A 17,657-nucleotide genomic window follows, 5' to 3' on the forward strand; every position below is an offset into this window, starting at 1 on the left:
TTATATTTTATTTTTAATTTAATAATTTTATTTTTTTATTAATTAATAATATTAAGTTATTTTTTATTTTTTTTTAATATTAGCTTTTATTTTTTTTTAAATTTTTTATATTTATTAATAAAATATTTTAGTTTTTTATAATTATAATATTTTTTTTTCTTATTATTTTTTTTAATAATATTAAGCTTTATTTATTTAAAATTAAAAATATAATTATAAATAATAAGTTTTTTTTATTTTTTTTTTAATTAACTTATTAATTTTTTTTTTTATAAAATTTTAAGTTTTATTTTTTATTATTTTTATATATATTATTAATATTATTTATTATTAATTTAAATTATTATTATTATATAATTTAAAAAGTTATTTAATATATTTTTTTTATATAATTTATTTTTAATTTCTTTTTTTAATTTTTTAAAAAAAGCTAATATAAATAGCTTATTTTTTTAATTTAATATTAAAATAATTTATTTAAAATATATTATATAATTTAATATAAATTTTTTTTATTTAAGTTAATTTATATAAATAATTATAATTTTTATTTTATTAAATTATAATAAAAAAATAAAAAAAAGGCTAGTTAATTACTAGAACCTACTAGTAATACAATTAATAGCTATATCTAGCTAATTAAATAGTAATATATAATTAAAAAAACACTATATATATATATTATAATATATTAAATTTACTAGCTTAAAAGGTAATTTATAACCTTATATACTAATAAAAATATATATATAATAATAATAATAACTTATAATTATATAAGTTATACTTTAAAAAACTTAAAGTAATTTAATATAATATAAATTAATAAAGTTTTAACTTTTATAAAATATATTATTTTCCTTATAATTACTTTATTTTACTTTTATATACTTAATTTAAATAAATTATTTTATAAATAATATAGTTACTTATAGGTTTTTAGCTTTATATTACTTCCTAAAGCACTTACTAATATTAGACTTAGTTAATAATTAATAACCTTATTATAACTATAACTAGTACTAAAAAAAGTAATAAGCCTAATATAAGTAAATTACTTATTATAATTTTAGGAATTAAAGCTAATAAGCCTAAAAAAGTAATAAAAAAGCTATTATTATAAAAAATATTAATAAAAAAAAGAATATATTATTAAAAGCTAAAAATATTAAAAAAGTTAATAAACTTAATAAAATAACTAAGAAAATAAGAAAAAAAGAAAAAAAAAAGAAAAATTAAGAAAAATATTATAAAGTTAATTAATAAAAAGTAGTTTTATATTATAATTTTCCCTTTTATTATAAAAAGTAATTTTTATTTTATTAATTAATTTAAATATTTTTTTAATTATTATTTTAAATTTTTTATAATTAATAAATATTTTTTTTATTTTATTTTTTTAATTATTTTTTATATTAATAAAATAATTTTATATAATTAATTTAAATTATATTAATTTATAGTTAATTTACTTTATAATTAAATAAAATTATATATATAATATAAGTATTATATAAGTATAAAATCTAAAATAATATTAGGTTATATTAGGCTAAGAATAGTAAAAAACTAGAAAAGTAAACTATTTTAGTATAATTAGTATTATATTATAGCTACTAGCTAAAGCTATTTTATAATAGTCTTAGCTATTATTATTATAACAGTAAATTAACTTTATACTTATAACTTATATTAAGTTATATTAAAAACCTAAAATACTTATATATATAATATATTTATATAATTTATTTTTACTTATATTTTAAATTAGTTTTATTCTTTTTTATCTAAGTTATTTACTTTTTTTATTATTAAGATTATAACTAATTATAAGTTATTACCTTTATATATATATATCTTTTATAAGCACTTATTAATATTTATTATAGCTATTTATAAACTATTATATATAAAGTATATACTTATTAATATAAGCCTTTATAAAATAAGATTAACTAAACCAGCTTATTAATAATAATATAAGTAAAGGTATTAAAAAGCTTAATATAAGTAAGTTATTTATTATAACTTTTAAAGGTTAAAAGCTAATAAAGCTTAAAAAATAATATAATTAATATTAAATTAAAAGCTTTTTATAATAAAAAGAATAATTATTATAAAACTAAAAATCTTAACTTAATAAAAATTAAGAAAAATAATAAAGCTATTAAAAATATAAAAAAAAAGGCTTTTAAAAATATAAAGCTAAAATATAACTTTAAAAAAGCTATTATACTAGCTATAAAAAAGCTTAATAAAGCTAATAATACCAAAAGTAAAGCTACCTAATAAATTTATATTAATAGTTTTACCTTTTTTAAAGGGGAATTTAAATTATATAAATATAATACTTATTATATATTTTTTAGTATATAATACTTTTACTTATATATTAATTAACTTATTTAAGTAAAATTAATAATATACTTTAAGTTAAATTAAAAATTCTTAAAGTATTTTTAAGTTATTATTATAAAATTCTAATATTTTAAGCTTAATAATTTCTCTTAAGTTTTTTTATTTTAATATAAGTATTTAATATTTAAGGCTAAGTTACTTAACCTATTAATATAATTATATTAATTTTAATTTATAGTTAATTTACTTTATAATTAAATAAAATTATATATATAATATAAGTATTATATAAGTATAAAATCTAAAATAATATTAGGTTATATTAGGCTAAAAATAGTAAAAGACTAGAAAAGTAAATTATTTTAGCGTAATTAGTACCGTGTTATAACTGCTAATTAAGGCTATTTTATAATAGCCTTAGCTATTATTATTATAAAGGTAAACTAATTTTATACTTATAACTTATATTAAATTATATTAAAAACCTAAAATACTTATATATATAATATATTTATATAATTTACTTTTACTTATATTTTAAGTTAGTTTTATTTTTTTTATTTAAGTTATTTACCTTTTTTACTATTAAAATTATAACTAATTATAAGTTATTACTCTTATATATATATATATTTTTATAAGTACTTATTAATATTTATTATAGCTATTTATAAATAATAATAATATAAGTAAAAGTACTAAAAAGCTCAATATAAGTAAGTTACTTATTATAACTTTTAAGGGTTAAAAGCTAATAAAGCTTAAAAAATAATATAATTAATATTAAATTAAAAGCTTTTTATAATAAAAAAAATAATTATTATAAAACTAAAAATTTTAACTTAATAAAAATTAAAAAAATAATAAAACTATTAAAAATATAAAAAAAAAAGCTTTTAAAAATATAAAGCTAAAATATAACTTTAAAAAAGCTATTATATTAATTATAAAAAAGCCTAATAAGGCTAATAATACTAAGAGTAAAACTACCTAATAAATTTATATTAGTAGTTTTACCTTTTTTAGAGGGGTAATATAATTATATAAGTTTATTTATAATATTCTAGGGTTTAAAGCTTTAAAGCTTTTAAAATACTAATAATATAATTATTTTAAATAAAATAAGTATTATAAGTATTATTTTAATAGTTATTAAATATTACTTAAAATAATATAATAATTATTTAAATAAAAGCTTTTAATATATAATAACTAAGATTTCTAAGAAATAAACTAATTATAATTTATATTAATAAAATAATTAAGATAATTAATCTAAGTAATTAAGTATTATATTAATAATAAATTATAAATTATAACTAAGTAATTAAAGTTAAAAAGTTATAAGTAAAGCTTAAATTAATATAATAATTATATTAAAAGTTAAAAAGCTAAAATTTATTTATAAAATAAATTTAAAAGTTTTTATATATTATAATAATTATTTACCTTAAATATAAATAATAATATTACTTATATTAATTTTATTATAATTACTTATACTACTTACTTTATATATAATAAGCACTTTTTTATTAATAGCTTATATTAACTATTATTTTATAATCTTTCCTGCTTATATTATATAGTAGCTTATATAGTTTAGCCTACTCTTATAACTTATACTATAGCTTATAGCTAGGTTATAATAATTTATACCTAAAAATATTATATTAATTAATAGCTTTTAAAGTAATATTATAATACTTTAAAAAGTTATTATTACTTAAATATAAAAGCTTTATAAGCTTATTAAATAATATTTTCTTCTTAAAAATTAAATAATATAAAGTTTTTTTATAATAATAATATTAATTTATATTAACTTTTAAGTAAAATATAAACTAATTTTAATAAAAGCTTTATTTAATAATAATAAAACTATATTTATAGCTTAAAAAAGCTTAATATAATATAAACTAATTATAAATATAATATTTATAAATAATAATTATAATTAATAAGCTTTTATTTTTTAAAATTTTTTAGCTAAAATTTAAGGTTAAATAGCTTTTTACTTTAAAAATAATAAAGAAATTAGCTATAATTTAATTATATTTTTAGGTTATTTAATTATTATATATATTAACTTTTATAAAAAAAAATAACTTTTATTAAGCTTAATTAAATAAAATAATAATAAAATAAATTATTTATAAACTTTTTTATTTAATTTAAAAATAAAATTATATTTATTAAAAGCTTTAAATAAAAAAATTTTATTAAGTTAATAAAATTATAATAATTTCTTAATAAATATATATAAAAAAAAATTATTAATTAAAAAATATTATATTTTAAATATATTAAAATAATAATTTATTTTTATAATATAATTATAAATATTAAATTATTATAATTAAAAAATTTTTTTTATAATAAATAAAATAAATATAATATAAACTTTAAAAAAAAATAATATAATAATAAAAGTATAATTATAATAAATGTAAGTAAATTAAGGTTTTAAATTAAGCTTAAAAAAAGTATAAATTATAATTATTTTTAAAATTAATAAAAAAAATAAGCTTATTAAATATTAATTAATATAATTAATTAATAATATAAAAAAAAATACTTATATTATAAATTTATAAGCTATTATATTTTAAAGTATATATTTTTTTATATAATATTTATAAGTATTTAATATATAAAAAATAATAATAAAAAATTTTATTCTTAATATAAATAAAAATAAAAAATTATTAAAAAATAAAATATTTTTATAATAAGTTTTTTATTAAAAGTATTATAATATACTAATAATTATAAATTAAAAAATATATTATATAAAAAATAAAAATTAAAAAAAATTAAGTTAAAAATAAATATATTATTTTTTTTAGTTTTTATATTAATTAACTTTTTAAAATTTATAAATATTTAAGTAAATATAAATTATAATTATTATATAATAATAAATAAAAAATTTATATAATATATAAAATTAAATCTAGTTTTATTAAATAAATAATAATAAATATATATTATAATAAAAATAAGAAAAAAATAATAATATTAATTTATAATTAATTTACTTTATAATTAAATAAAATTATATATCCCTTTATAATAAAGGGGAAAACTATAATATAAAGCTATTTTTTATTAACTAGCTTTATAGTATTCTTCTTAATTTTCCCTTTTATTTTTTTTTCTTATTTTTTTAATTATTTTATTAAGTTTTTTAATTTTTTTAATATTTTTAGCTTTTAATAATATATTTTTTTTCTTATTAATATTTTTTATAATAATAACCTTTTTATTATTCTTTTAAGCTTATTAGCTTTAATCCCTAAAATTATAATAAGTAACTTACTTATATTAGGCTTATTACTTTTTTTAGTACTAATTATAATTATAGTTTCTTTTCTAGGTTATTAATTACTAATTAAGTCTGATATTAGTAAGTACTTTAAAGAGTAATATAAAGCCAGAAACTTATAAATAATTACTTTATAAAGTAATTTATTTAAATTAAGTATATAAAAGTAAAATAAAGTAATTATAAGGAAAATAATAAGCTTTATAAAAGTTAAAACTTTATTAATTTATATTATATTAAATTACTTTAAGTTTTTTAAAGTATAACTTATATAATTATATATTATTATTATTATTATATATATATTTTTATTAGTATATAAGGTTATAAATTACCTTTTAAACTAGTAAATTTAATATATTATAATATATATATATAGTATTTTTTAAATTATATATTATTATTAAATTAGCTAGGTATAACTATTAATTGTGTTATTAGTAGGTCTTAGTAATTAACTAGCCTTTTTTTTATTTTTTTTATTATAATTTAATAAAATTATATATATAATATAAGTATTATATAAGTATAAAATCTAAAATAATATTAGGTTATATTAGGCTAAAAATAATAAAAAACTAAAAAAGTAAACTATTTATATATTATAATATATTAGATATACTAGTATAATTAGTGCTATATTATAGCTATTAGCTAAGGCTATTTTATAATAGCCTTAGCTATTATTATTATAAAAGTAAATTAACTTTATATTTATAACTTATATTAAGTTATATTAAAAACCTAAAATACTTATATATATAATATATTTATATAGTTTACTTTTACTTATATTTTAAGTTAGTTTTATTCCTTTTTATTTAAGTTATTTACCTTTTTTATTATTAAAATCTAATATAACTAATTATAAGTTACTACTCTTATATATATATATCTCTTATAAGCACTTACTAATATCTATTATAGCTATTTATAAATAATAATAATATAGGCTTTAAAAGTGCTAAACTACCTAATATAAAGCCTAATATAAGTAAATTACTTATTATAACTTTTAGGGGTTAAAAGCTAATAAGGCTTAAAAGATAATATAATTAATATTAAATTAAAAGCTTTTTATAATAAAAAAAATAATTATTATAAAATTAAAAATTTTAACTTAATAAAAATTAAAAAAAATAATAAAGCTATTAAAAATATAAAAAAAAAGGCTTTTAAAAATATAAAGCTAAAATATAACTTTAAAAAAGCTATTATATTAGCTATAAAAAAGCCTAATAAAGCTAATAATACTAAAAGTAAAGCTGCCTAATAAATTTATATTAGTAGTTTTACCTTTTTTAAAGGGGTTAAATATAATAATAAATAAAATAATATATTATAAAAATTAAAGTAAATATAAAAAAATATATTATTATAATAAAATTTTATTAAATATTATTAAAAATTAAAAAAAAACCTACTTAAAATTAAATTAAAATTAAATTAAAAGTATAAATTAAAAAAATCTAAAAATTAAAAATATTAATATTTTATAATTAAGTTAAATAAAAAAAAAATAAAAGTAATATAATATAAAATATAAAATAATTAAATATAATAAAATTTTAATTAAATATATAAAAATTAAAAACCTTAATAAAAAAAGTTTAATTAATTTTTTTAATAATTAAAATAAATAAAAATATAATAAAAATAAAAAAATTAAAATTAAAAAAATTAATAATAAAATAAAAAAAATAATATATTAAATTATAATAAAACAAATAAAAAAAAGGCTAGTTAATTACTAAAACCTACTAGTAATATAATTAATAATTATACCTAGCTAATTTAATAGTAATATATAATTCAAAAAATAATATATATATTATAATATATTAAATTTACTAGCTTAAAAGGTGATTTATAACTTTATATACTAATAAAAGTATATATATAATAATAATAATAACTTATAATTATATAAGTTATACTCTAAAAAACTTAGAGTAATTTAATATAATATAAATTAATAAAATCTATACTTAACTTTTATAAAGCCTATTATTTTCCTTATAATTACCTTATTTTACCTTTATATACTTAATTTAAATAAATTACTTTATAAAGTAGTTACTTATAAGTTTCTAGCTTTATATTACTTCTTAAAGTACTTACTAATATTAGATTTAATTAGTAATTAATAATTTTATTATAATTATAACTAATACTAAAAAAAGTAATAAGCTTAATATAAGTAAATTACTTATTATAACTTTAAAAATTAAAGCTAATAAGCCTAAAAAAATAATAAAAAAGCTATTATTATAAAAAATATTAATAAAAAAAAATATATATTATTAAAAGTTAAAAATATTAAAAAAATTAAAAAACTTAATAAAATAGCTAAAAAAGTAAAAAAAAAAAAGAAATAAAAGGGAAAATTAAGAAGAATACTATAAAGCTAGTTAATAAAAAGTAGCTTTATATTATAGTTTTCCCTTTTATTATAAAGTGAAAAAAATAATATATAATATATTAATAATTAATAAATAAATTAAAATTACTTAAATATAAGCTAATATTAAAATAATATAAAGTATTAATAATAAAAGCTAAAAATATTTAATATAAAATATTAAAAGTATTAAATAAAATATAAATAATATAAAACCTAAAAATATAAATATTAAATAAAATATAAATTAAAAAATATATAATAAAAATAAGCTTAATAATATAATTAATTTAAGCTTTTTAAAACTAAATAATATTAAAAATATAATATTAAAAAATCTTAAAATTAAGTAAAATATTAAAAAATAATAATTAATTAAAATTAAAATTATTATTAATTAAATTAATATTATTTTTATTATTAATATTATATTAATTATTAAAATTAATATTATTATAAAATAAGTTTTTATTAAAAATTAAAATAATAATAAAAAAAGTAAGTTAATAAATAATATTTTTATTAAAAGTTAAAATAATAATAAAAAAAAAAACTAAAAAATATAATAAATAAAAAAAATTATAAATTAAATAATAACTTAATATAATTAATAAATTTTATATATAATTAAGTATTATTATTAAACTAACTTATATTAATATTAATATTTGGTTGATTTGCTTTATAATTAAATAAAATTACATATAAAATTAACTTATACTAATTAATAATAATCTAAATAATAAAAGTAATTATATTATTTTACTTATAAAAAAAGTTAATTAAAATAAGCTTATTAATTTATAATAAGTTTTACTTATATTAATTAAAAATTAAAAAAGTATTTATTAAAATAATAGCTTAATTAAAAAATTAATTATAAATATTAATAGCTTAAATTACTTTAAAATTATAATAAATATAATTAAATATAATTTTAAATTTTTTTATAATAAAAATAAATAAAATTAAAAATTTAATATAATATATTTTTTAATTATTAATTATATTTTTCTTAAAAGCTATAAATATAATATATTACTTATTAATATATAAATATATAATTTTTTTTATTAATAATATAATTTTATATTTTTAATAAAAATATATATTTTTTAATAATAATATTTATAAGTATTATAATAAACTTTATAAATTATATTAAATTTAAGTATATATTTTTTTTACTTATATTTATAATTTATTAATAATAAAATATATAAAAATTAAGTATTTTATTATTATTAAAAAATTTTTTATTATTTAAATTATTTTTAATAATATATTTACTTAAATAATAATTATAATTAAAACTAAAAAAATAATTTAAAAATATTAAATTAAATATAATAATAATAATAAATATTTTTTTTTTATATTTATAAATAAAATAACTTAAAAAAAAATATTTTAAAATAAAATAATAATAAAAATATAAATAAAAAAGTAATTAAATAATTTTAATTAAAATAATTAAAATATTAAAATAATTAAAAAAAAAAAAAAGTTATAATAAATAAATAAAAATATTTTTATTTTTTAAAAAAATTATTTTATATTTTATAAAAAAGTTAAAATAAATAAAAATAAAAGTAAAATATATATATATTTAACTTTAAAAAAAGTTATTTAATAATATAAATAAATAAAAAAATATATTATAAATTTAAGTTAAAAGCTTAAATTTAAGTAAAGTTTTAAGTAAAATTAATTTAAATTTAATATAAATAAATTTTAAGTTATTAAAAACCTTAAAGTTTAAGTAAAACTTTAAATAAAATTAAATTAAACTTAATATAAATAAATTTTAAGTTAAAATAAAATATATTAAATAAAAAAAAAAAATAAAACTTTTTTTTTTTTAAGTTTATTTTTATTATTTAATAATATATATATATAGCTATAAATATAGCTAGTTTATTATAATTTATAAGTATATAATAAAGCTTAGTTTTCTTAGATTTATTATAATACTTTACCGCGTATATAATAATTGTTTATAACCTAGTATATAAAAATATATTAATATTAGTAAGCTAGCCTAAAATAATAGTAGAATTAAAGTAGTTTATAAAGCTATTATTCTAGGCTACCTTAAAAATATAATATAATTTACTTTTTTTTTTAATAATTATAATTAGCTTTTATAAAGTATAAGGGAAATTAAAATAATACTTTCTTTTTAAATTAATTATATTAATTACCTTAATATTTATAATAGCTTTTTTTATATTTTATGCTAAATTACTAGTTTTTTTTCTTATATATAAGTAATATATAATATTATACTTATAATATTAATAATAATTAATAATTTATTAATTTATAGTTAATTCGCTTTATAATTAAATAAAATTATATATATAATATAAGTATTATATAAGTGTAAAATCTAAAATAATATTAGGTTATATTAGGCTAAAAATAGTAAGAAACTAAAAAAGTAAACTATTTATATATTATAATATATTAGATATACTAGTATAATTAATATTATATTATAGCTACTAGCTAAGGCTATTTTATAATAGCCTTAGCTATTATTATTATAAAAGTAAACTTTATATATTATAGTTTATACTTATAACTTATACTAAGTTATACTAAAAACCTAAAATACCTATATATATAGTATATTTATATAGTTTTACTTATATTTTAAGTTAGTTTTATTCCTTTTTATTTAAGTTATTTACCTTTTTTATTATTAAAACCTAATATAATTAATTATAAGTTACTACTTTTATATATATATATTTCTTATAAGCACTTACTAATATTTATTATAATTATTTATAAATAATAATAATATAAGTAAAAGTACTAAGCTACCTAATATAAAGCCTAATATAAATAAGTTATTTATTATAATTTTTAAAAGTTAAAAGCTAATAAAACTTAAAAAGTAATATAATTAATATTAAATTAAAAGCTTTTTATAATAAAAAAAATAATTATTATAAAGTTAAAAATTTTAATTTAATAAAAATTAAAAAAAATAATAAAGTTATTAAAAATATAAAAAAAAAAGCTTTTAAAAATATAAAGCTAAAATATAGCTTTAAAAAAGCTATTATATTAGCTATAAAAAAGCTTAATAAAGCTAATAATACTAAGAGTAAAGCTACCTAATAAATTTATATTAATAGTTTTATCTTTTTTAAAGGGAATTAATAATTTATAAAAGTTATAAAAATAATATTTTTATACTTAATAAATTTATGCTTAGGGGATTACTCTCACCCTAAAGTATAATTCTAGTCGGCTTAGGGGTAATAGCAGTAATATGGAATCCCCACGTGCGTGCGAATACATCACGAGCCGCTTTATCCCCTATATCGACTCCAGGGCAATTCTCCATCTAGTAGAGGCCAAGAGTTGCCGATGGAGCTGGGCGCCTATGCCTACCGGCGCTGTAGGTACTCTTTAACTGAGCTGCTTAAGATGCTTTGAGAATGTTGATGTCTTCTAAATACGCTCTGTAGCAGCTGGAGTAAAGAGAAGGGCCTTTTCCTTGTCTTTCTTGAGACAGACGCGCCGAAGCATAGAGACTGTTGGTTAAATGTATACAAGATACTGGTACATGAGCCCACCCAGCTTATCTGGAAGAAATCTCGCCACTTGGAACTCTTTGTTCGTGCTTAATTGGTTCCTTACGTGTTGAGTAATACAGCAAATGGACCCTGCATATAGAACAACGCCACGAAGCTGAGAAGACGTATTGGCATGCCTAAGTGTAAGAAGTTCAGATATACGGCTGCCCTGGCCTCCATATCCATGTACAGTGATCATTAGATCTTTCAGAAGCTTATCGTGCTTTTCGATGTACTTTGTAATAGCTTGCATGTCCCAGCGCCTTCCGCCGCTCCCTACGCGATCCCTCTGCAGGAGACCGTCCATGGGCGCGATGCAGGCTCTCTTTATAAGCTGGAGATATGCATCAGAAAGTCCATTAGCGGGATCTGTCACGAAGGAGTAGCCGGCTTTCTTATCGGATAAGCGGTCGCGAAGCTCTTGGAAATGCGATTGAGATGGCTGCCAGCCAAAGAGCATATACTTGCACTGCTTTGTAACCTGCTTGGCCGCTGTTACGAGGAGACTACGGAAGCTATCCGTGGTCAAGTGGTGCTTGCTGTCCCATGAGATCTTCTTTCTGTCTTTGCTCCACTCAAAGAGAAACGCTGGTCCGTCTGCACGGCTTAAACTTATGCCGTGTGCCACGAGGCTAAGAAACTCTCTAAGAGGCGAGAGTTTACCGTTGCATATCTTATCTCGCCGTACTTAACGGAGTAGCTTAAGCTGGCCGCGCCTTAGCCGCGCTGGATGCTGTATGTACTGGTGGGCCACGCAAAGCAGCGTCCCTTCTAAGAGTATAAGACGCGTGCAGTAAATAATCCCAGAGAGATGCGTTGTATAGGTGACTGGGCGCGCGAACTCTATCCCATTCTCGCCAGAAAGCCCGTATACGGCGCTAAAATAGACAAGCAACGTAGCGCTTGCTTGTCCATTATTAAAGTCCTTCATTGCCATAAAAAGGCAGAATCGGTGTATAACATCGAGTTGCTGATCCTGTCTAGGCCTAGGAGTAGCTTCCTCGTCATCATCGCTATCATCGTCAGTGCCGCCCACTTGACTCGTTTGACCTTGCTCCGAGTAGGAGGAGGGCGGTGTGATGATCCCATCGTCGTTATCGTTATCATCGCTGTCATCTTGGTAATCAGAGTCCTCCTCCCTGCTAATGTCGCTGTTTGAATTGTCCTCGTCCTCAGGGCTAAGGCTGTTAAGCATGCCGTTAAGCTCTCCACCCTAACCCCTAGCGCGGCTGTTTTCCACGTTTTTTACCTTACTGTCTTGACCGGAAGCCGCAGGCTCTCGGCCACTTTCCGCCTTGTCAAGACTCTTCGCCGTCTTGTCTTGTCTGGTGGTGGCGGTCTCTGACCATACCGGGTCGTCCCAAAGCTTCCGTAAGGCCTGACCCTGCTCGTATGATTATCCGCTTTGTTAAAGCCGTAGCGGTTAAACGCGGGATCCGCCAGAGCAGCAGCCATATACAGAGGCATCCCTTCAACAGCCGTTAATATTGGCGCTCTGAGCGCTCATGCGCAACAAGCTGGAAAGGCGCCTTGTACGGCTGATCGGCAAATCTCCCGCGCACCTATCGTCGTATTGCTGTGTACGTGTGGGTGACTGTATCCGCGCATCGATTAAACAGCCTGTCCAGCGCGTGTACGATAACACGCAGCCTGGCCTCGTTGCTAGCCGGGCTTTCAAACGGTTTCCCTTCGTACGCCCAAGATAGTAGGGCCCATCCACCTTCATGGGCGTTTGATATAACGCAATGAAGAGACGCCGGTTTGTATTCGCGAAGATAGCCTCCCATCCTGTCCGGCGCATCCAGATGCTCACGAGGATGGGCAACAACGGCTCCCTGGCCGTACGAGGGCTGGGTCACGCAGATGACTGGAGCGTCGAAGGCAACGACGCACTGGTGAGGCGCTGTAGCTCGGCGGCACAGATGGCTTTGGCTTGCCTGTCTAACTCGGCGTCCTTCATAGCCAGGGGAGCCAGAGTAGGCTTTTCTACGGCAGAGGCGGACACGCGCCAGGCGGCAAGGATATCACCGGGAGGCCAGCTCTGAAAGAGGACATCATCCTGAATGTGGTCTCGCGACCAGTACCCCAATGACCTCCTTACCGTGACCTTGCGGCGGTGCTCCTTCTTCAGGTGTCGAGATAAGAGATCATGGCTTATGGAGCGGAAGTGATAATAGGAGTAGGCAGCACCTCTCTGCAAAGCCAAATACGGGTGCTGCGGGTAACCATCTTGCCTAGGCGGCAACTGGCGAGGATCTAGGAGCTATAGCGAGTTAATTAGCTTATTTAGGCCCCATCTCGTCTTACTTGAAAGGCCATGCTTCTCCCTGAGGTGCCAAGACACACGGTCGCTATTGGCCTTTAAGGAGAAGCCACACTCTGTACAGATAACAGCCGATTCTGGCTGATTTAAGTAGAGGCCAAGTGATGCAATGCGTTGTGCTTCCTCTGGCTGTAGCTGCCGGCATATCTGGGGCACAGGCTGTGGGCTGCATGGTCTCCCCATAATATCAGATAGGTTTAATGCCTTTTAAAGAGGGTAAAGGAAGAAAAAGGAGAAGCCATGTATATATGTATAGTAGTATTCTCTAGTCTTATTCTTAGACGCGCTGTACTTTGCTTAGACGCGTGTAAGACTTACAGGCCTAGTATAGCAGTATAATATAATTAGCTATATAGGATAATCTGGGAATAAGCCTTATTTTAAGAGATTTAAGACGCGTCTTATAAAGTGTAAGGGATATTAGGCGGGAACAGGGCCTATTATAAAAGTAATTTAAATAGGGGTAGAGGTAAGGTGGTAATTGGCTTAGAAGTCGGAACGGGCCCCGTTACGGTAGACACTAATTGAGTAGTAGTAAGTTCTAGTCTAACGAAAGGGAGAAGGGAGGCTCTCCCTTTGCGTTCTAGTTATCTAATATTTAATGTGGGCCCCACGCCCTGACCAATAGGTATATCTCGCTATTTCTTATACTGCTGTGCCGTGTGCGTGCTATGCCGTGTGCGTGCCGTGTGCGTGCCGTGTGCGTGCCGTGCCGTGTGCTGTGCCGTGTGCGTGCCGTGCCGTGTGCTGTGCCGTGTCTCATTATACGTTTTGTATTCTATTCTACTTAAGAACATTAAAGCATATTGATACTACGCTTAGCAGACCTAAATAACCGAGTATATAAAGTAGTAAAGATTTCCTCCTTATGTTAAAGCTTAACTTCCTCCTTACTCTTAATTTTATCCTTTAAGCTCTTATTAATATCCATCTCTACCATGAAGTATCTAGTCGTTCTAACAGTGCTAGCTGCCTTAGCCGCGGCCCAAACGAACTGTAAGGTGTCGTTCGAGACCTGCACTAGTAACGAGGACTGCTGCTATGGTCTCACATGTTATCCGACTACAACTCCAGGAGTTAGAAAGTGTGCCTTCTAATCAGGGGGCTTTACTATAATTACAGACATGACTGTAAGAGCCCGCAATAGTACGTGTATAAAAATAATATCGAACACAATACTAATCGTAAGGCTAGATGACAACACTAGAGTTACTACAGGAGATGGAGGCATTCGGTGTAACGGCTAGGCTCGAGAATAGCTCGGCTACGCTCTCGCTTCTATGGACAAGCTGCTAATTGGGGACTGGCGAAGCGAGATTAGCAGCGGCGAGCTTATAGGCTCCTCGAGCTCTGTTTTTCTGGTTCTTTCTTTTTTAGCTTTAGATATTCGTCAGAATTATCTAGTCAGTTGTCAATATACTCGCCAGACACTTACATGCGGTACCTTTTATAGGTCTAGGAAGATTAATTACGGAAGTGTGATTAATTATGTGTAAGAGTATTTGTCGCAAATAATATATATAATGTTTAATAAGCTACATGAAACTATATATTAATAATCTACCTACTTAATTAGTGTTTGTTGTAATAAGGCTTATTATTACTTTTAAGCTAATTACTATTATATAGCTACCCTTATTTAAATTACTTTTATAATAGGCTTTATTTCTACTTAATATTTTTTATATTATATAAAATATATTTTAAATCTCTTAAAATAAAATTTATTCTTAGATTATCCTATATAGCTAATTATATTATACTATTATACTAGGCTAGTAAAAGACCCTAGTTAGGTATTATAATTTATATACTTAATTATAAATTTAATATTATATAATTTATTATATAATAACTAATAAAACATAATTTATATATAATAACTAATAAAATATAATTTATATATAATAACTAATAAAATATAATTTATATATAATAACTAATAAAATATAAAAAAAAATACCTAAAAAAAGTTTATTTATATTATTAACTTATATTTATTAAGTCTAATAATATTAGCTATTATAAAAGTATTTAAAAACTAATATTAAAAGCTATTTAAAATTAGTTATAATTTTAGCTTAATATTATTAAGCTTATATTTATTATTAAAATTTAATAAGCTAAATATAAGTAATAATAAGAAAAGAATAATTTATTAATTTTTAATTAATTTACTTTATAATTAAATAAAATTATATATATAATATAAATATTATATAAATATAAAATTTAAAATAATATAAGGTTATATTAGGCTAAAAATAATAAAAAACTAAAAAAAATAAATTATTTTAATATTAATTAATATTTAGTTAATTTACTTTATAATTAAATAAAATTATATATATAATATTAATATTATATAAGTATAAAATCTAAAATAATATTAGGTTATATTAGGCTAAAAATAATAAGAAACTAAAAAAGTAAACTATTTATATATTATAATATATTAAATATATTAGTATAATTAATACCGTGTTATAGCTTATTAGTTATAACTATTTTATAATAATTTTAGCTATTATTATATAATTAAACCTTATATATTATTATGATTTTATAGCTATAACTTATATTAAGTTATACTAAAAACCTAAAATACTTGTATATATAATATATTTATAAGGTTTACTTTCTTTTATATTTTAAGTTAATTTTATATTTAAGTTATTTACTTTTTTTATTATTAAGACCTAATATAATTAATTATAAGTTATTACTCTTATATATATATATCTTTTATAAGTATTATAACTACTTACTAATATTTACTATAGCTATTTATAAACTATTATATATAAAGTATATACTTATTAATATAAGTTCTTATAAAATAAGATTAACCAGACTAGCTTATTAATAATAATAAGATAACTAAGTATAATAAGAAGCCTAATATAAATAAATTACTTATTATAACTTTTAAGGGTTAAAGCTAATAAAGCTTAATAAGTAATATAATTATTAATAAATTAAAAGCTTTTTATAATAAAAAAATACTTATTTTAAAGCTAAAAATCCTAATTTTATAAAAATTAAAAAAATTATAAAAATAATTAAGAATTTAAAAAAAAAAAAGCTTTTAAAAATATTAAATTAAAATATAATATTAAGAAAGCTATAAAACTAGCTATAAAAAAAGCTAATAAAGCTAGTAAAGCTAAAACTAAAAAGGCTAAAAAGGCTAAAAAAGCTTATAAAGCTAAAGCTACTAAATAAATTTATATTAGTAGTTTTATCTTTTCTAGAGGGGAAATTATTTTAAAAGAATTAATTATATATTATAATTATTAATTAAGGCTATTTTATAATAATTTTAGCTATTATTATTATAAAAGTAAATTAATAATACTTATATTATACGTGTAATTTTATTTAATTATAAAGCAAATTAACTATAAATTAATAAAAGTAAATTAATTTTATATTTATAATTTATATTAAATTATATTAAATTATATTAAAAACCTAAAATACTTATATATATAATATATTTATATAATTTTATTTATATTTTAAGTTAATTTTATTTTTTTAATTAAATTATTTACTTTTTTATTATTAAAACTTTATTATAATAATATAATTAATTATAAGTTATTACTTTTATATATATATATATATATATATATATTTTATTATTATAAA

At 19.3% G+C, this 17,657-nt stretch overlaps 1 protein-coding gene across 1 annotated transcript; it reads right to left on the reverse strand.

Moving 5' to 3' along the window:
• Window positions 1-4,011: 4,011 nt before the first annotated feature.
• On the reverse strand, window positions 4,012-13,999 carry G6M90_00g060920 (uncharacterized protein; the record flags this gene model as incomplete). The annotated part of the gene is made up of 8 exons (XM_066130711.1): window positions 4,012-4,017; window positions 6,941-6,955; window positions 9,838-9,855; window positions 11,745-12,324; window positions 12,523-12,864; window positions 12,930-13,149; window positions 13,574-13,943; window positions 13,988-13,999. 8 exons carry the CDS (start codon window positions 13,997-13,999, stop codon window positions 4,012-4,014), a joined length of 1,563 nt encoding a protein of 520 aa, XP_065986782.1.
• Between the last annotated feature and the right edge of the window lie 3,658 nt (window positions 14,000-17,657).

Source organism: Metarhizium brunneum, chromosome 3 (assembly GCF_013426205.1).
Source record: "Metarhizium brunneum chromosome 3, complete sequence".
NCBI lineage: Eukaryota > Fungi > Ascomycota > Sordariomycetes > Hypocreales > Clavicipitaceae > Metarhizium > Metarhizium brunneum.